Here is a 20,298-nt window from a genome sequence, read left to right on the forward strand (position 1 = left end):
ACAATTTAATTTTTAGTAAATTTACCAAGTTGTACAGTTATCACCATAACCCAGTTTCAAAACATTTCCCTCACCTGAATGAGACTCATTTATCGTTAATTCTTTTTTTTTTTTTTTTTTTTTTGTAGTTTTCTGAAGCTAGAAACGGGGAGAGACAGTCAGACAGACTTCCACATGCGCCTGACTGGGATGCACCTGGCACGCCCACCAGGGGGCGACGCTTTGCCCACCAGGGGGCAATGCTCTGCCCCCCGGGGCGTTGCTCTGCTGTGACCAGAGCCACTCCAGCACCTGGGGCAGAGGCCAAGGAGCCATCCCCAGCGCCCGAGCCATCTTTGCTCCAATGGAGCCTCGGCTGCGGGAGGGGAAGAGAGAGACAGAGAGGAAGGAGAGGGGGAGGGGTGGAGAAGCAGATGGGCGCTTCTCCTGTGTGCCCTGGCCGGGAATCGAACCCGGGACTTCTGCACGCCAGGCCGACGCTGTACCACTGAGCCAACTGGCCAGGGCCTATCGTTAATTCTTGTTCCCAAGGTAACCAACTGGTAATCTCCTTTCTGTCTTTATAGATTTGCTTTTCTGGACATTTCATATCAATGAAATTATGTTTGTTTTTTAACATATAAGTATAGAAACTTGATACAGGCTCTTTGTAATTTTGCCTTTATTTTTACGTGTAGAAAATCCTCTGCTCAAGTGCAACTTTTTGGTTCCAGTATTTGTCATAATTATTTAATATTTATTTACCTTTGTGGAAATTAGAAGCTGAATTTCGAAATGCTTGCTGGAAGAAATATATTAACATCCTTTAAAATTTTTTTTTTGTTAGGAGTAAAGCCACCCTTAGGAATTTGGACTCCAGAAGCTATTTGTCTGATGAAAAAATTTGTGCAGAACAAAATGATCACAGTGAAGGTGGTGGACAAGTTGGAAAACAGTTCCCTGGTGGAGCTCATAGATAAATCTGTGACACCCAACATCAGTGTGACTCAAGTTCTCGTCGATGCAGGCTTTACCGTCAGGGGACAGGACCTAGTGACGGATAAACCCCGGGCCGTGAAAGAAGCCAGTGGTGAGTAGAATGTCAGTCAGACAATGCACATGCTGGAGTTCAGGAGGCTTCATGAATGTGTGGGTTCTTATACTTTCAAAAGGAATTGTGTTGAGTACCTGTCGTCTTTTTTAAATCAGGCATTCATCTAACTACATTTAAGAGTGTGTTTAGGAACTGAAAATTTGTTTCAAGTTTTGTGGGTCACTGGCAGTTGAAGATCAGTAGGAAATATGAATGAATTTGAAATTTGAAATTCACCGAGTAATACTGATAAACTTTCTTGTAAATTTACTAAGAAAATCATTAAGAATCCCGATTTTCTTCCAGAGCAGGTTTCTCAGGCCATTTGTTTTTACAACATGCTCATGTATTTTCACAGTTCCCTTGGTTTTACAAGCAAAACTAAATCTATTGGCATGGACATGGGTCAGACTTGCTGTTGACCAAGTAGTAGATGTTGTGGTCTGTGTGATATATAGTCCTGGAGAATTTTATTGTCAAGTGCATAAAGAGGACGGTAAGTTGACTCTTTCATTTACAAATACATTGGTGGAGATCATAATTCAAGATGAGTTTACTGAGTGAAAAAGATACTTTCTTTCCAAGAAGGACCAAATGGCTATTTGTACTTCCAAGAAAGACTTGGTTGGACTCAGTTGCCTTTTATTCCATTTTAAGCCCTTATTTCTATTTTCAACCTTATATATTTTTTTCATCCATATATATGCATGTATTTCTATTTCTCTCCTTATATTTAAACCAGTTTAGATTTTACAGAATGTCTGCCAGATTCAGTTTTGAAAATTAAATTTAATTGTTGATTTCATTGAAATGCAACATACATATAAATAAATACCCAAATAAGAGTGCAGCCTAAATTATCACGGAGTCAAAACACTTTGTTTTTAACAAGGAGAAGGGAAAAGCATTTGGTATACTTAATAGTTGTTTGAGGATATACCTGAGATTTTATGATGAACATATTTTACAGATTAAAGAAAAATTTGTATTCTGTGTTTTTTTAAAAAATATTAAATGCTGAGTGCCTATTGTGTTTTCAGCTTTAACGAAACTCCATGATCTGAACAAGTCACTAGCGGAACTTGGTCAGCAGAAGTTGGCTAATGACTTTAAGGCAGAAGTAGGGAAACCTTGTTGTGCTTTTTTTGCAGGTAAGTTGAAGTTGGTGCAGTCTTTACCAGAACTAGTTGTTTCTTCACATTCAACCCTAATATTTTTATATTTAAATTTTATTGAATTTATTGGTAATGACATGGTTAATAAAATTACATAGGTTTCCTCAGCCCTTATTTTGAATGTGTATTTTCTTCCTGATGTTTAAGCAACTATTTTTCACACTTGAGGTTCAGTGATAATTTTTATTCTCCTCTCTTTGTAACATAGAACCTGTAAGTGATACTTTCATACCTTAACTTTGTTAATCTTTGTTACATGCTTTTCTGACCTGAATTTCCAGATAATATTTTTAAAAGTTAGATAATGGAAGACCTGTTTACTATAGATTTATTGTTTCTTCTGGTCACCATGTGCATATTTAGAGGATAAACTTAATGAGACACCTTAATTTCATTGCGACACTCTTTCTACTATTTATTTTGTACATTATTTTACCAAGTAACAAAGCAGTCTGTCAGTAGTGGTGAGAGTATTCTAAATCTTCCAGACTGACAAACCTGTTCAAGTTTACTGTCTTACTCACATTCTGTTTATGTAAGGGTAGGTGATGAATGAAATCTTTCACTTACAGTAGATGGAAGAGTGTGGTGCTGTAAAAATTTTGGAGATAGTCTAAAAATTTAATGTTTTTCCTTGGGACTTCTGAATGAAAAACTAAAGGCATCATCAGTGAAAGCACATGTATTAGCTACTAGACAAATATTTTTCAAGATGAAATTTCCAGTGATACTATAAGGGAAATATTCCATGTTATAATCTTTATATTAAATCTAGGTGATGGCAATTGGTATCGTGCTTTAGTCAAGGAAATTGTACCAAATGGAAACGTTAAAGTACATTTTGTGGATTATGGAAACACCGAAGAAGTTACTGTAGATGAACTCCGAATGATCACACCAGAATTGTTAAAACTTCCATTTCAAGCGATTCGGTGTTGGTTAGTAGGTACGATGCAGAAGAAGAAATTTTCTCTACCGTCTTCTAATATTTTGAGTACATAAAGTTCTAACTCTTAATGTCTATCATTTTTATATTTTGTGTAAGTTATATCTTGCTTTATACTATAGAATACAATTTCAAAATGTATTTTTAAAGATACTAGCCAGATTGTCTGTTGATTTCAGAGTTGGGAGGCAGCAGCTCTTCTGTACTTATGATGGGAATAAAACAGATATCTTCTCATGAAGGCGTTTTGCTTCTGATAATTTATCCCAAAGAAATAATCTTGGACTTTCACAAAGTTCACCTACAAAAAATTTATTACACTACTGTTAATATTAGCAAGTCAACCTAAATAATCAATAGGAGAAGATTGATGTATTGATGCCCCATGTGCATGTAACAGACAGTGGTCGAACCTATTTCATGGGGTTGTTGCGAGGGTTAAATGAATGTTTAGAACAGGGCCTGGCACTCAGTTTTGTTTAACTCAGTTTTGTTTAGTCAACCTGGTCCTTACCGCCCACTAGTGGGCATACCAGCTTTCATGGTGGGTGGTAGCGGAGCAACCAAAGTATAAATAAAAAGATAGATTTAACTATAGTAAGTTGTTTTATAAAGATTGATTCTGCCAAACAGCAAAAATCCGACATAAAGTACTTGGGAAGTAATTATTATTATATGCTTTAACTTGCTGTAACTCTGCTTTATAAATTTTATAAAGTAAAGTTTTCTACTTTATAAATCAGCATTACTGTTGAACCGGTGGGTGGATAGAAAAGTTTACAACTAACAGATACAAAAGTGGGTGGTTGGTATAAAAAGGTTGACTACCTCTGGTTTAACTGTTTGTTGTTATCACATAGTCATTGAAACACTGTTAAGTATGTATCATGAATATGAAGAATTGTTCCTGATTTAAGTGAAGAAAGCAAGTTATTAAGGAGACTTGGACAGCCAAGCCTGTTCCCTGCTTCCCAATCCTACTAGCTGTGTGACCGCAGGCAGAGTATTTTAACTCTGCGCTTTCATTTCTGCATCTGCAGCGTAACAGTGCCTTCCTCAAAGAGTCACTAAGAATAAGAGATAAAAATATAAAAGGCGCTTGCCAGTGCTTGATATTATTACAGAAATTTCTTTATAAAATAAATAGCATATATGTGTATGTGTATATTTCTTATAAGAATCGTAGAAGATTAGGATCCAAAATATTAACAGCGTTCGTGTCTGGAGGCAGAGATGCTTTTGTTTGTTCCTTTGCTTATCTGTTTTCTTTCTTCTTATTCGGCACTCAGTGTGTTTTAGATTATTGGTTCTAATTACCCTGTTTTTTGCCAGTGCTTCTTAGTAGGTGGCCCCCAAGACCAGCAGCGGCAACATAGAACTTGTTAGAAATGCAGATTCTCGCTCCCCATCCAAGACCTGCTACTCAATTGGAAGCTCTCAAGTGGGGCCCCAAAATCTGTTTTAACAAGACCTTTAGCTAATTCAGATGCACACTCATGTTTGAGAATCACTGTTATGAATTTGGGGATAAGCCACAATTATCCAAGAAAAGTAATTTTTGACTAAGTAATTTAGAATGGCATTTTAAAATTATCGCTAGAAGACTGCCCACAAGGTGAAATTGTCTGGTTGACCTCTTTTACCAGCATGATTGGTCACTCATCATTGTGTATGTAACAGAACACAAAGGTGGCTTATAAAAGAAATACTAGGCCCTGGCCGGTTGGCTCAGCGGTGGAGCGTCGGCCTGGCGTGCGGGGGACCCAGGTTCGATTCCCGGCCAGGGCGCATAGGGGAGGCGTCCATTTGCTTCTCCACCCCCACCCCCTCCTTCCTCTCTGTCTCTCTCTTCCCCTCCCGCAGCCAAGGCTCCATTGGAGCAAAGATGGCCCGGGCGCTGGGGATGGCTCCTTGGCTGCTGCCCCAGGCGCTAGAGTGGCTCTGGTCGCGGCAGAGCGACGCCCCGGAGGGGCAGAGCATTGCCCCCTGGTGGGCAGAGCATCGCCCCTGGTGGGCGTGCCGGGTGGATCTCGGTCGGGCACATGCGGGAGTCTGTCTGACTGTCTCTCCCCATTTCCAGCTTCAGAAAAATACAAGAAAAGAAAAAAAAAAAAAGAAATACTAATTCTTTTTCTGCCTCTTGGGAAGATGCCTGGTGAAAATACATTAGTGGGGAAAGTAGGGAGAGATCCTGAGCAGTGTGTTTGCAGGTGCATTGTTGGTAAATCAGGCATGGGGGGGATGCATACCTCAGAAGTATAGTTGGAGAGGGCCCAACCCTGGGTACTGAAGCAAAAATACAGCTTGGGCACAGACTTTTTTGTAACGCTGTTCTTGTTTGCCAGATATACAGCCCAGAAACAGACACTGGACGAAGGAAGTCACAGCAAGATTTCAGATGTGCGTCACAGGGGTAAAGCTCCAAGCCCGAGTGGCTGAAATCACTGAAAACGGGGTGGGCATTGAACTCACCAACCTTTCCACTTGTTACCCCAGAATAATAAGTGATGTTCTGATTGAGGAGAATCTGGTTTTAAAAGCTAGTTCGCCGCAGAGAGAATGGGCTGGGTACAGCCCTGTCAAGAACCATGACCTTCAGATCGACACCCCTAAGCTTCAGGGTAACATTTTTAAGCCATTTATTTGTTATTCCAGTTTATGTTAACTTTTTGGTTTTATCGGCTATGAAAATATTTCTATCTTAGATGACACAATTTTCCTGTAGAAATATACTTTGTGGAAACAGATTAATAACAGGCTATTAAAGTTAATTTCGTATTGATTTATTGAAACATGGTTTTATTAAACACTGTACTCCTTTCTAATGTAGTTACTAATCAGGTAAACTTGCCCCGTAAAGTTGTGTATCCCTTAGCATCTGAATGCATTTTAGGAATTAAATAGACCACAGAAGTGGGAACATATTGCAGAAGCCAAGCACCACAGGAGTGCAGTAGCTCAAGGATTCTCATTACAGATTGGACTTGCTTATAGCGCCCACAGAATGCCTCAAAATTGAATAGATTGTTTTGTAAAAATAGAGATTTTCATTTGGGGAATACTGCTAATCAGCCAGTTGATAGGAAAAAATTGAGCGAATAAATATATTACGGGGAAAGAATGCCAAGTTGGATCTGTTGTATTTCATAGAGACTTGTGTTTGGTCTGTTTTCAGCTGTCTCTGCCGCAAAGCAGTGGAGGACGATAGAATTGCCAGTTAATAAAACCATACAAGCCAGCATATTAGAAATCAGAAACCCAAACTTATTTTATGCTCTACCAAATGAGATGCCGGGTAAGACATGAACATTTGAGGCCTATTTATGTTAATCTTTTTAACTGTAAGATGGAAGTGCTTATCTGAATCGATTAGGAACTGGGGAGAAGAGGGTAACGATTGTGTCTCACTCAAGGTTTTAAGGAAGAATCGATCTTAGTCACACTTTAGACAAATTTACTTATCAAAACATGTATGAATATGAATAGAATGCCCTGAATTCAGCACTGAGTTGACCTAATCTTGATAATCTACAGCTTTTTATAACAAAACAATATCCTTAACTGCTGTATAACTTCTTGTTTAAAAATGTACTCTGTCCATATTGAATTTGTATTTACTAAGTTAACCATCTACAGCCATTTAAGAGAATTTGAACCAAACTTTTTTATATTGAAGTAGTACTTTGTAATTTGTCTAACCATAGTGTTACTGTACCTTGAAAAATTTAGGGAAAAGTTTTACACTGGACCTCATCATTAAGAAAGGTAGTATAGGCCCTGGCCGGTTGGCTCAGTGGTAGAGCGTCGGCCTGGCATGCAGAAGTCCCGGGTTCGATTGCCAGCCAGGGCACACAGGAGAGGCGCCCATCTGCTTCTCCACCTCTTTCCCTCTCCTTCCTCTCTGTATCTCTCTTCCCCTCCCGCAGCCAAGGCTCCATTGGAGCAAAGTTGGTCCGGGCACTGAGGATGGCCCCATGGCCTCTGCCTCAGGTGCTAGAATGTCTGTGGTTGCAGCAGAGCAATGCCCCAGATGGGCAGAGCATTGCCCCCTGGTGGGCATGCCGGGTGGATCCCAGTCGGGCGCATGCGGGAGTCTGTCTGACTGCCTCCCCCTTTCCAGCTTTGGAAAAATACAAAAATACAAAAAAAAAAAGTATAGAAGTATTGTTAAGTTTTCTTTTTTGTTTCATGGAAGTTTACAATCAAGTCTTCTCTTGACTCTTATTTGAGTTGATTACTGTAGTGTAGAAGGTGAGTTAATACAAGTTGGGTGGTGGCTGTTCAAAATAATTTGCAGATACATTAAGGCTGAAAAAAATTAACCTTTGTTTCACATTGTCAAACCTAAAATTGTGGTAATACCAGTAACTGTTCTTAAATTTATCTCCAGTATTACAAACACCCATGTTTAGTCTGTATAGTAGACGTCAAGGGTTTAGAACTGTTCAGTCCTGATGACAACATATGATATGTGCATTGGAAGGATTCCTTCCGTTAACTACAAGTGTGCCTCAGAGATAATGCAGTTCAGTTTCAGACTACCACAATAAAACACCGCACTAAAGCAAGTCACAAATTTTTGTTTCCCAATGCGTATAAAAATGTTTACACTATACTGTATAGTCATATTAAGAGTGTAATATGTAATAGCATTATTTATAAAAAAGACAGTGTACATATCTTTTTTTGTTGTTTTGTTGTTGTTTTTTTTTAATTTTTCTGAAGCTAGAAATGGGGAGAGACAGTCTCCCACATGCGCCCGACCAGGATCCACCTGGCACGCCCACCAGGGGGCAATGCTCTGCCCATCTGGGGCGTTGCTCTGTTGCGACCAGAGCCACTCTAGCGCCTGGGTCAGAGGCCAAAGAGCCATCCCCAGCGCCCGGGCCATCTTTGCTCCAATGGAGCCTCTGCTGCAGGAGGGGAAGAGAGAGACAGAGAGGAAGGAGAGGGGGATGGGTGGAGAAGCAGATGGGCGCTTCTCCTATGTGCCCTGGCTGGGAATCGAACCCGGTACTTGTGCATGCCAGGCCGACGCTCTACCACTGAGCCAACCGGCCAGGGCCAGTGTACATATCTTAATTGAAAAATACTTTATTGCTAAAAATTGCCAACCATCATCTGAGCCTTCAGCGAGTTGTCATCTTTTTGCTGTTGGAGGGTTTTATTCAGTTTGTAAAAAATGCAATATCTGACCTGACCTGTGGTGGCGCAGTAGATAGATCATTGATCTGGAATGCTGTGGTCACTGGTACAAAACTCTGAGCTTGCCTGATCAAGTCACATAAGAGAAGCAACTACTATGAGTTGATGAGTCTCTCTTCCCCTCTCTCTTCTCTCTCTAAAATCAATAAATAAAATGTTTTAAAAAGGCAATATCTGAAGCTCAATAAAACGAGTTATGCCTGTATAACACAGTCACTGAAAAGTACCCTAAACAATTGTAAAAATACAGCTTAATATGTGTTCATGGAGGAACACACTAGTATAATAACCTCAGTCGAGAAATTGGCTTCCTTCTTGCCCCTCCCAGTGCTGTGTCCCTTTGACACAAGATAACAAATAGTGGCTTTATTTATTTTTAAAATGTAGATATATTTTAATACAGAGGGGTATTTTTTGGAGTGATTAGGTTTGACATTCTTTTGTATACTATATTTAGATAGTAGCATTGAAAATTTCTTCACATAATACTGTTTGTATATATTTTAGAATATCAGGAGAAACTGGGTGTGTTGGCGGCTGAATTGTTAGAACACTGCAGTGCTCAGAAGAGTCAGTTGGCTTATAGACCAACAGTGGGAGATGCATGCTGTGCCCAGTACACAGGTAATATTCTTTTTAATAAAACAGTAGAGGGAAAGTATTTTTCTGTCTGTTTTACATGAGATTATATGGGTCATGTTATTTCAGATGTCTATTACATTTGGTTAGATAGAGAAATTAAAGACAAGGATATGGGTTTAATTCGTATATTGGGGTCGTTCAGCTTTTCTGTTCCATAACCAAAGAATATTTAGGCAGGGGTCTAGGTAGAAATTTACAGGTCTGTCAGAACTTCTAGATAACTAGCTCTGGATACAGTGCTCTACCTAATGAATCAATGATGTTATATTTACATATGGAGGGACTGCAAATAATTTATAGAATTCTGTGAATGTACTAAAAGCGTGATTCAGGGAGTCAGACTCATTGAACTGGGTATACTGTTAATATTTGATGTTAACAGATTTCTTTTGTTAATATAAATAACATGTATAGTGAATATTTGGGGGCAGAAATTTGGTGATGTAAATATTTTAGGCTAAATCTTCAGGAATAGAATTCTGGAGTCAAACGTGAAACTCCCTTACCCCCACCCCCAAGAATTTTGGTGCCAAAGGACATAAATTGTTTTGTATGTTCTGGGGGCTTAGTGCTCTCTGGGCATCTTAAAGAAATGTCCATATGTGCTAAAAGTTGGTGAGCAGGCTGGTATTATCCCCTGCTTTTGGTCTTTTGCCCAACTAATGTTCATTTTTAAATTTAGATTTTTGATTTTAAAATGTATTATGCTTGTCACCCCAATTGAATAAAAGTTTTTTAATGTATTAAGTTTAGTTCTATTTTTCTTCACTATAACTAGCTCTACACTTTTCTTCTTTTTCTTCCCAATAGCAAGATATCATCACTTTTGATTAGGTTAAGCATTCTATGTTACTTAATTAGAATTGTGTAAACACTATCGTGTGCTATAATTACATTTCTCTTTGCCACTCTCTTGTTACTAGTGTTTTGTATACTTCCACTACTTATCTCCAGTTCTCTGCCTTAGTGTAAATTCCATGAACAATTCATGTACCTTTGTCAGCTTGTATCAGATTGGAGGCATCTTCAGCCTTCTGACCTGCTCCCGTTGGACGGCTCGCGCTCTAGACCTGAGCTGTCATCCTGAATCTCCTTCACTGTCATGCTGGGGGCTGTTGCAACACCACCCACCTTTGTTTCTTGGATTTCTCTCCCCCACTCCACCTTGTTAGCTGGATTTCCCCCTCCCTTGTCTCGCCACGTTTTCTGGGTCTCTTACTTTTGATTTACTCTAATATTTGGGGATATCCCATTCTCTAGAAGCTGAGAAAAGGTACATGTACGATGAATTTTCTGTTTTCTCCCATGTTTGAAAAAGTATTTTACCCTAATAGTTAGTGGGTCATGCTGGGATATAGACTTCTAGGTTGGAAATGATCTTTCCCTTAAAATTTCAAAGGCATTGCTTTGATTGGCTTTTAGCTGTTGGTGTTGCTGGTCAAGGGATAAATGTCATTCAGATTCTTCAAATTTTGTACACGTGTTATTTCATTTTGGATCTTTTAGTCATCCTTTCATCCCGTGTTTTGAGTTTTATGATGTGATTTTATATTGCTTTTCTTTTCACCATTGTGTGGGGCGTTCAGTAGATGGGCCCTTAAGTCTAGAATTTCATGAGCTTCAATTTTGAGAAGTTTCCCTGATTATCTTTTATTTCCTTCTTTCACTCTGTTCTTTTAGGAACTCCATGTATTAATATTTTAATGTTGTGCATGAACTCTTCTGCCATATTTGCTCTTTTCTGTCTCATCTCTTTTTATTTTAAAGATTTGCAAGAGATTTCCTCGATTTTATCTTCCAAGGGTTTCATTTTTGATACCCCATTTTTTGTTTCAGTAGTTTTTTTTTTTGTTATCTCAAGTGTGTGTTTTTGATACTGTCTTGGTGTGGTTTCAAGGTTAGAAGGCCATTTCTCTAAGAATGTTAACATCGCTCTTTTAAATTTCATGTTCTTCTTCCTCCTTCCTTTCTTTCTGTTTCCTTGAGTGCCTGTTTGTTAGCTTCGGACTGATCTTTCACGTTAGAGACTTTCCTCCAATACTTGATGAGTCTTGCTGTTCACTTACTGAAGACGAGGCACTGAGAAGTGAATGGGAAGTTCCTTTGAGCACGGCCAGAGCTTGCTCCCTGGTGGCCTTCAGTGCAGGGTCATCTCGCTGTGCAGTTCCACCGGGGATCCTAACGTTGGCATCTTGAAGAGCTTTTACTTGGGAATCTTGTCACCTGCCTGGAGTATGTAGCTTGTCAGAATATGCTCTTGGCCTTGGCTCATGGGCCTCAGTCCATAGTCAGTCAGGCTCTTCCTCTCTGGAGAAGGAGTAGGAACCGTTGCCTGGAAAAGGGGATAAATTCTGAGCCGGACTAAAACGTGAACAATAAAACTGATCCTTTTCTTTAGCGACTTTAAAAAAAATTAGTATATTAGTGTTTATAAGGTAAAGTCTGTTTGGATGTCATGGGAAGTGACTGCTTCCTTTAGCCACTCCCCATTCTCAGCTCCATCTGTGCTCCTACTTTTCAATGGGAAGCACCAAGTGTCGGCCCTTGGTTGCCTGAGGATTGGAGTTGCAAACTGGGGTGCTTCTTAGCTCCCCTGTGGCCAGCTTTGGCTGAGCTCTGCTCAGTCATTTTCCGTCATGCGTCTGCTTTCTCTCTCCCCATTTTCCCTTGTCTTCTCTTGTTCTGTATCCTTATGATTTTATGCCTTTTTCATTCATCATGTAATTGGTTTTTTTTAGTAGGATCTGAACAAAGTGCTGGTGACGCTCATATTTAATCTGGATGTTTTGGCTTGAAATCAGATATGTTGGTATGAATTTCTAAGTGATGTGAATGTAATCAGGAATAACCAGCTTAAGAGAAGGAGAGGGCCATTGAACGTAACTCCTGACCGGAGCTTGCACTCTGCTTACAGAGGACGATTTCTGGTACCGCGCCATTGTCCTGGAGGCCTCCGAGGCCGAGGCCAGAGTCATCTACGCTGACTACGGCAACGTGGAGACCCTGCCTCTTCACCGGGTGCGGCCCATCGCTGCCGGCCACCTGGAGCTGCCCTTCCAGGTCCTTCAGTGTTCGTTCGAAGGTACACAGTTCAGTCACTTCCTAGTTTGGATGTCCCTGGGTCTTTTGGGGTTCTTTTTTTCTGTTTTATAGCTCTAAGTCTGAATCAAATGGGTATTTCAAATAACTGCCCGGATTTCTAAGTATCAAGCAGAGTTTACCAAGAAATTACATATATTTTATTTGTTCTTTCATTGTCAAAAACTGTGTTCAGTTGGCCCATCTTTGTTTTACAGATTAGTCTCAGTGTCAGGGCTCAGAGATGGTTTTGCCCCCAGTTGCAGAACTAGTAAGTGGCAAGGCCGGGTGAGCTGGGGTCCCCTGACTGCTCAGGCTGGGCGTCTTTGCTCTGTCCCCGCTCTGTCTTTAGGGACTAGAGACACTCAGTGAGACTGTTATTGGCTACCTTACTGCACGTACTCTATCTGCATATATTCAGCCCTTCATTTGGAATTTGTATAAAGTGAACTGAAGTATTAAAGTAGATTTTTACTCTTACTCCTGATTTCTTTACCCGGAGGTCCCTGCAGATTGCCTTAGAGTCCGCTTTGGGTTTTTTTTACTTGTTTTATTTTTAATTGATTTTCAGAAAGGGAAAAATACCAATTTGTTGTTCAATTTATCTATGCATTCATTAGTTGATTCTTGTATGTGCCCTGACTGGGAATTGAACCTACAACCTTGGTTTATCAGATGATACTCTAACCAACTGAGCTACCTGGCCCAGGCAGCTTTGGTTTTGACTCAGTGAGTTGGAAAATCATTATTGTTTTTTTCTCAGATTTGAATATGTATGTCCGTGAAGGTAACCAGTTGTCGGCTCTGGCCCTCTCTAAATAGATTAGTGCGTGACACATTGTAGAGATCAATGAATATTTTTCAAGTTTGAGTGTTTAAATGCAACAAACAGCGGTAGTATACTTAAATCTAGCTAAAATTAGTGAGCCTTTTTTTTTTTTACTATTCTTAAATAATCTATCTAAATATTACCTTCTTTAAAGGACTTGAAGATTAACTTTAATGTTTAACTTTTTCCCAGGACTAACAGAATTGAATGGAAGCTGTTCTCAATTAGTAATTGAGCTACTAAAAAATTTCATATTGCATCAGAATGTAATGCTTTCTATAAAAGGAATTGTTAAGAATATCCACATCGTGACGGTTGACAAATGTTCTAAGAATGGCACTATCAATTTCACCGATAAGCTGGTGACGTGTGGTCTGGCCACAAACATCACATCTAAAAAGCAGAATGCTTTAAACAAAGGTATTTTTTCAGATTTATAACACATGCAAGTGTAATTAAGAATAGATAGTGTCAATTTAGTCGACCTGATCTTTCCTTAGCCCCTGTGGCCAAGTCCCCTTCCTTTTCCTGGTGTGTGAGTCCAGGGCCGGGCCCCAGGTCCTGTCGCCACCTGAGAGGCACCCCTCGGAGGGAGGGAGGCCCCTGTCCAGACTCTCCGTAGCTCGGGCTCAGCAACAGGATTGATGGAATCGATGCTGGGAACTTTAGAAATGTCAAGCATTCAAAGTTCTTTCCAACTTACTTTTGATCCTGATCAAAGTGAGAAGCACTCATACTGTTAGGATCGGATCATAGGTTGTTTCATAAGATGATGATATGGCAGGCAGGCCTGCCCTCAACCAAAAAGTGTAGCGTATATGATAGGCAGAAGACCTGCAACCTGGAGATGTGGGCAGTAATTTGGTAAAATCCAGGACACAGTAGCAAGTAACATGAAAGCCCAAGTTCAAAGTTAATTGATCAAGTCCTTTGTGGTTCGAACCCAGGGCTGAGGGGATTCTGCCTCCAGGATTTTGTTGTTTGTATGGTATAGATGTTACCCAGTGGTCTTTTGCATTTGCTTTTAGAAGAGACGACCAGGATGAGTTGCTGCTGCTCAGAATTACAGAAGCAAGTGAGTCAAGTTTCCTTTATATGAAATTAGCCTCCTAACAGTTTGCAAAATTAAATAATACTATTTTTTCATCTGTAGGTTGAAAAACATGAACAGATTCTTCACTTCCTCTTAAACAATCCAACCAATCAAAATACATTTATTGAAATGAAAAATTTGTTAAAAAGTTAAGTCAGTAAAACTTGATGTTTTTGCCACTGTTGTCACCGCCTATAGGACATCTCCTGTCATGTCCTCAGGGTAGAGCTGATGGAGGGAACCCATCTCTTTGTAAGGCTGTACTTTATTCTGTGATCTAATGGTCTGAGGTCTGGTTATACTGTGTCCCCCTAGGTTTTATTTGATCATCTTCCTTTGACACTGCTGGTGTTCAGGGTCCAGCCACTTTTCCTTACTGTTGTTTGATTTTTGAGAGTGCTCATGTTGATATGTGGGGGGACTTGTAAGAATTGTTATGAGGTAAAGTTTAGCCTGAAATCCTTTGTGTCTAGATGTGAGATTAGCTCCCACTGTGTGTATCGCTATAACAATGGTTAGCACTTTTTGTGAAGAGGTCTAAGGGACCGAGCATGGAAATGGACTGTGCTGACAGTCTATTACATTGCAAAACAGAACATACTCTCTTCTTTGGCTGTAGTGATCTAGTGGTTAAAAGACGATGTGAGGCGAGTTTGAAACAATAGTTCCCTACTAGTCCAGTTACTGTCTGGGATCCTTTGTTCTAAGATGGCCCCCAGAAGTTACTTTATGGTCCATACAAAACTAGTTAGAACTTCTGATCAAAGTGGAGTTGTCCTTGTCACTTTGAGTTGATATAATTCCAGCCAAAGGCAATGGATCTTTGACTGACTTATACATGCACTCTTGTTGGTTGAAGTGCATCATCTCAGACCTTTACGCAGAGCTCACGCTGTGGATGTGGTCTCTGTGGATTTCCACAGGGTGACAGTCCTCAAGTAGGTAGGTGCCTACTGGGTTCAGACAGCCTCGCTACTATTGTTTTGTTTCTGTTTCTAAGAAAGTCTGGCTAAGTGCTAAGGTAAGTGTCATTAATGCAGAAGCAACAGTTTCGATTCTTATGATTTATTTCCTTTACAAGTTGTTTTTTTAATTGGTTTGAGAGAGAGAGAGAGAAAGAGAGAAAGAGAGAGAGAGAAGCATCAACTCATTGTTCCATTTAGATGTGCACTCAGTGATCGCTTCTCATACGTGCCCTGATGGGGGGTTCGAACCTGTGACCTCAGTGCACAGTGATGAAGTGCTATCCATTGAACTACCCGGCCAGGGCCAGTTTTGGTTTATTTTTAACAAATGCTGGCTTACAATGGCAATTACAACTTTCAGTTTTTTTCATATGCATTGTTTTAATACTCCTGCTTTGTGACTTGGATTTAAAATCTTTCATGATAATTTTAATTTCATAGAATGAGGAACATGCAATGACTTGAACTTCTGTAATTTAGTCCTAGTGCCCATCAAGTTGATTGACTTGTGTGCACTTTGACTTTTTATCTGTGTAATTAATGATGGGCTTTCCCCCCATGAATTGAGAGTGCTGACCCACACCACTTCAGGTGCAACCTATATTTTCTGTTGTTTCTGAAGAGATTGACGAAATTACTTAAAAAAAACCCAAACACCTGATTTAAAGCATAGTAGTTGAACTGGCTTTTCCCCTACTGTGGGAGTACAAACATTTTGTCTATATTTGAATGCAGTATAATACATTCTAATTGGGCAGCACCTTATTTAAAAATAACTTTTACATCTAGTCACATAATTCATTTTCACAATACTCTTGAAAAGAAAGTACGGCCCTGTTTTATAGGGGAGGAGGCTGAGGCCCAGAGAGGTTAAATGGCTGCCCCAATTCACACAAACAGACGACTGGAAAGATCTTATGACTCAAAGCTGGGTTCTCTCTACTGCCCCCTGCTGCTGACCTGTCTGCAGTGCTACAGTATCTTTTAGAGGAGGCCAATTCTGAAGGGCTTTAAACTAGCAGTTATATTAGAAAAAAATACATACATGGTTACTTAAGCATATGTCCTTCAGTCTAGTGAGAATAAACTTGAATATTTAGTACTTTAAGTTATTCTCCCTAGAGATAGAGAAAATGTGTTTTCAGTTTGTTTTCATCCTCTCTGGAGAAATTTGTTTTTGTGTGTTAGTAATTGTGAAATTGCTTTATTAGGAGTGATAGGAGATGAGAGCATCAGACTGGAGCCTTTTATATGTGTGAAGAGGTGTACAGACAGCTCTAATTTACTGTGGTGGTGATTTTTTTTAAACTGGTAGCTCTGATTTAATGTCTGACTTCAGTTAAAAGTTAATATTTAGTTTGCCTGTACTTAGATAGAAATTAAGAATGATGGTGACCGAGTTTTTATATACAGCATAACAAGAGTTGACTTTTCACTTTCAGAAACAGTCTCTTGGAGGTAAACACTTAGGAGAGAGGGGACAGTGAAGGCTAGGCTTAGGAGAAAGGACAGCACCTTGTGTTTTTATCACAACCTCTTCTGTCTATATGTTCTTTAAAGACCTTTCATGCCTCCACTTTTGTTTGCTTACTCTTCTTCTGTTAGGTAGGGTAGTTTTATTTTTTTTCCAATAAGTTTTTCATTCCAAATAAATATGCCTGGTATAAAAGAGTCAAACGATATTCGTGGAAATATCAGGAAGGGATAGGTGAGGCTTCCTATGTCTAGATAACTTTTTATTACATAAAGGTGCTAAAGAAAATGTGACTCGTGTTAATGGACAAATCTAGTTGATAGATAGTCAAGCTTTATAATTTTTTGGACTTTTGTGTATGTTTGAATCTTTCATAATAAAGTGTGCCCTGGTCTCCCTGTCATCGTTTGCCTCTTGCACATAATAAATGTTCTGTGATTTGTTGTCACTCCGGTCTCGTCTCCTCTTTTCCTGTGCACACTGAGGCCACCCGCCTCTCCCCGTCGGGACCTGGCTCGCTTTCCTTTGGCCTTTGGGCACAGAGTCCATCCTGGGGTGCGGAGTCTGTCCTGGGCATGGCCCACTCCGACTGGGGAAGGAACTTTCTCTTTCAGCCCTTTGCCATCCATACCCATCCTGATAGGTAGCCACTTAGATTTTTATTATACATAGAATTTGACATTCTTTTTGCCATTTTATGGAGCACAAATACAGTTAACAATTTAAGTGAAAAAATCTGAATTAGAGTATATCTTTTTCTTGAAGCACACAGTATTAAATTCTCCTAAACTCACACGTGCAGAACTATGAGCCAGTTGACTTCTCTGCCAGCCCCTAAGTGTCTACCTGGGAATTTTTCTGTGATATTCAGTATCAGCCTTTGACAACCTAAGGATATGTTTTCACAACTCAAAGAAGAAACTTAAAAAATGTCTTTTGTTGTTTTACTGGTAATCTGTTAGAGTCAATGGAATTTCTACCCCTGTAAAGAGCTGTTGAGACACTGATATGCTTCCATTATATAAAATTCCTGCTGCCCAGCCCAGTAAGATCTCACTTTGCAACCAGATTCCCCGTGTTCCTCCCGCCACCATTGGCCACTTCCTTGTCCTACCTGCACCTGCCAGGAGCGCTGGGTGCTTAGTGCTCATACTCGGGTCAGGTCCAGCCACAGTGAAAGTGTATGTGAAAACCATGGGGTCATAAAACCTGCCGTTTTACTCTGGAAAATTAGGGAAGCAAGTCAAAGAACACATAAAAACTTGAAGTCAAAGTTTGTCAGATTCCAAGGTATTACTATACAGCACTGGAAACTTGAAATCAAGCAGTTTTAATTGAGTGGAGTTTAGTATTATTTGGTGATTCAGCTATGTGCCTTGTTCCCCAAAAGAAACTAATACACTCGGCCCTGGCCAGTTGGCTCAGTGGTAGAGCGTCGGCCTGGTGTGCGGGGGACCCGGGTTCGATTCCCGGCCAGGGCACATAGGAGAAGCGCCCATTTGCTTCTCCATCCCCCTCCTTCCTCTCTGTCTCTCTCTTCCTCTCCCGCAGCCAAGGCTCCATTGGAGCAAAGATGGCCTGGGCGCTGGGGATGGCTCCTTGGCCGCTGCCCAAGGCGCTAGAGTGGCTCTGGTCGCGGCAGAGCAACGCCCCGGAGGGGCAGAGCATCGCCCCCTGGTTGGCAGAGCGTCGCCCCTGGTGGGCGTGCCGGGTGGATCCTGGTCGGGCGCATGCGGGAGTCTGTCTGACTGTCTCTCCCCGTTTCCAGCTTCAGAAAAATACAAGAAAAAAAAAGAAACTAATACACTCTATAGCACGCACTGGTCTCACAAATAGAGACAAGGGTTCGATGTCTCTTGGATTAATATCCACATACTAACATACCAGACCACCAGGTCTTAATTCTGAGTAGGTTTAATATTTTTGTATTTTAATTAACATTAATTTAACAAATATTTAATGTCAGGCACTCCAGTGATGTGCCTGACATTGTGGCTGGTGCTGTTATTGTTTAGTAGGACCATATATAGCCCATTACACCTTCCAGGTCCTCATAATACCTAGTTCAGTCATTGGTAGTAGGCTAGAGCTGAGACCATATAACAAACAAATAGATTGTTCTTGGTAGAGGCTGTGTAAATATTGAGAGAAATCAAGTTCATTTTGCCAGCGGAGAGATTCCTATTCGTGGATTAAACAGTGAACAGGAGTTGACGAGGAAGAAGATTCACTGTGCGTTTTCTTAGGGTAGAACTCTTTTGCTGGGGCAGGTAGAAATGTAAAAGGCTCAAAACTGTGAACGAGGGTGACTAATGTTCTGAAACCGGACCTTCTTGCTATATAATACATACTCTAGAAAACCAATAACGTGAGTCACCTTATCATCAGGATCCTAAGCTGCCAAATTCCAGCAGAGAAATTAAGTCACTAGGAGGCTGCCAGCCCAAAACAATGAACCATTTGTGTCTCAAGTGGGCTTATCACCAGCACAACCATGGCTTGGATTTGCCAAATTGAGCTCTTCTGGGATTAGCCAAAGGGTGGCACCTCGCCTCCTCATCGGCGCAGGGTTTCTGGAGCCAGACTGGCACCCAAGCAGTGCCTACTCGGGAAACACAAAGGGCTCTCAAGGGTGGTTTTGTTTGGTTTGCTTTTCCACACAGAAGGAATTGGAGGGCGGCCCGTGGTTCAAAACCTGAGTGCAGAAAGAGCGGTAGGCTGCGTTGCTTGTGGCATCAGAGCGAGGTTCCGTCCCAGTAGAACTGCTGCCCATCTGCCCAGGGTGAGCATTGTGGGCGGCTCACACAAAGAACTAACACTTTTTCTTTTGTCCTGAACATTGTTCAGGGTACCAGTTGGGCACTACAGTCTTAACTTCCTGAGGAAGGTTCTCAAATCTAGGCATTAGCTTTCCTGTGACCTCCTAAAATTGGTTCCATCTAAGGCTTCAGCTGCCTAGCTTCGTCCCTTTCCCTGCATTTTCCTTTTACCTTGAGACCCTGAGGAGGTGCCCCCCTCACGTGACAGGAGACCTCCAGGAAGTGAGAGGGACCGTTAGGGTTATTGTAAGCCCAGCAGAGCCTCTGAGGGTGCACCCAGGTTCCTCTCAAAATACAGTCGACAGATGCTAAAGCATTCGTCTATTGTGTGAAAACTAAAGATAGAAAATTTGGAAGCAGTTTGAAAGCTTCCAGTTTTGGGTGTTGGTTGAATGACTGACTTACGTTACCCGATCAAGCCTTGGTCTTGTAGACATTCCGTCAACTTGATTCAGCCACAAAGCATCCCATCTCCTGAAAGCACCCCCAGTAAGATGTGCGAATTATTCTGTCTAAAGGAGTTGGGGGTGTATGCTTTAACCCTTCGAACAACTGGTGCCTACCCCAAACCTAGCTTCAGCTTTGAGATGGCAGTATTTCTGTTCCTTGTGTCTGTGTCCCCCCACCCTCCCCCCAACCATACCCCCCTCCCCTGCCCCGGCTCTGGCTTAATTTGCTGCCTTGTGGAGCACTTCAGACTCACGCCCTTTGTTCCCCCGGGATAGTTTCTTTGCCACTTAAGGTTCATTGTCTCCTTTCGTTTCTCAACAGGAGGGTTCTGAAAACCCACAACTTCTGCACGTCTATTCTTTACTCCCCTTGGACCTTACCACGTGTGTCTTACCTTGACTTCATCATTTGGGGGCTGGATGCAAACCACTCGGATTGGGCTTCCATAGAGTTGGGAAACATTGTACCCATCAACCTTTAATTTTGGCAGCTGGGAAACCAAGCAGTGAAAAATTAAGCATTTTTTTCTTGGCCACAAAGCCAGTGGGCA

General features: G+C 40.9%; 1 protein-coding gene across 2 annotated transcripts in view; it reads left to right on the plus strand.

The window, feature by feature from the left end:
* The window catches only part of TDRD1 (tudor domain containing 1), a 40,536-nt gene extending 23,646 nt beyond the window's left edge, over positions 1 to 16,890 (plus strand). Inside the window, exons 15-25 of one of the 2 annotated variants that reach the window (XM_066240003.1) lie at positions 827 to 1,069; positions 1,431 to 1,568; positions 2,113 to 2,223; positions 3,023 to 3,193; positions 5,539 to 5,814; positions 6,369 to 6,488; positions 8,906 to 9,022; positions 11,955 to 12,122; positions 13,140 to 13,367; positions 13,976 to 14,022; positions 14,101 to 16,890. In XM_066240003.1, coding sequence (XP_066096100.1) covers positions 827 to 1,069; positions 1,431 to 1,568; positions 2,113 to 2,223; positions 3,023 to 3,193; positions 5,539 to 5,814; positions 6,369 to 6,488; positions 8,906 to 9,022; positions 11,955 to 12,122; positions 13,140 to 13,367; positions 13,976 to 14,022; positions 14,101 to 14,193 — 1,712 coding nt within the window. In that variant the 3' untranslated portion in view covers positions 14,194 to 16,890. The remainder of the gene's footprint in view (positions 1 to 826; positions 1,070 to 1,430; positions 1,569 to 2,112; positions 2,224 to 3,022; positions 3,194 to 5,538; positions 5,815 to 6,368; positions 6,489 to 8,905; positions 9,023 to 11,954; positions 12,123 to 13,139; positions 13,368 to 13,975; positions 14,023 to 14,100) is intronic. The other variant, XM_066240004.1, reaches the window with a different exon arrangement.
* The last annotated feature ends 3,408 nt before the right edge of the window (positions 16,891 to 20,298 follow it).

The sequence above is a fragment of the Saccopteryx bilineata genome, chromosome 7, assembly GCF_036850765.1.
Source record: "Saccopteryx bilineata isolate mSacBil1 chromosome 7, mSacBil1_pri_phased_curated, whole genome shotgun sequence".
Taxonomy (NCBI): Eukaryota; Metazoa; Chordata; class Mammalia; order Chiroptera; family Emballonuridae; genus Saccopteryx; species Saccopteryx bilineata.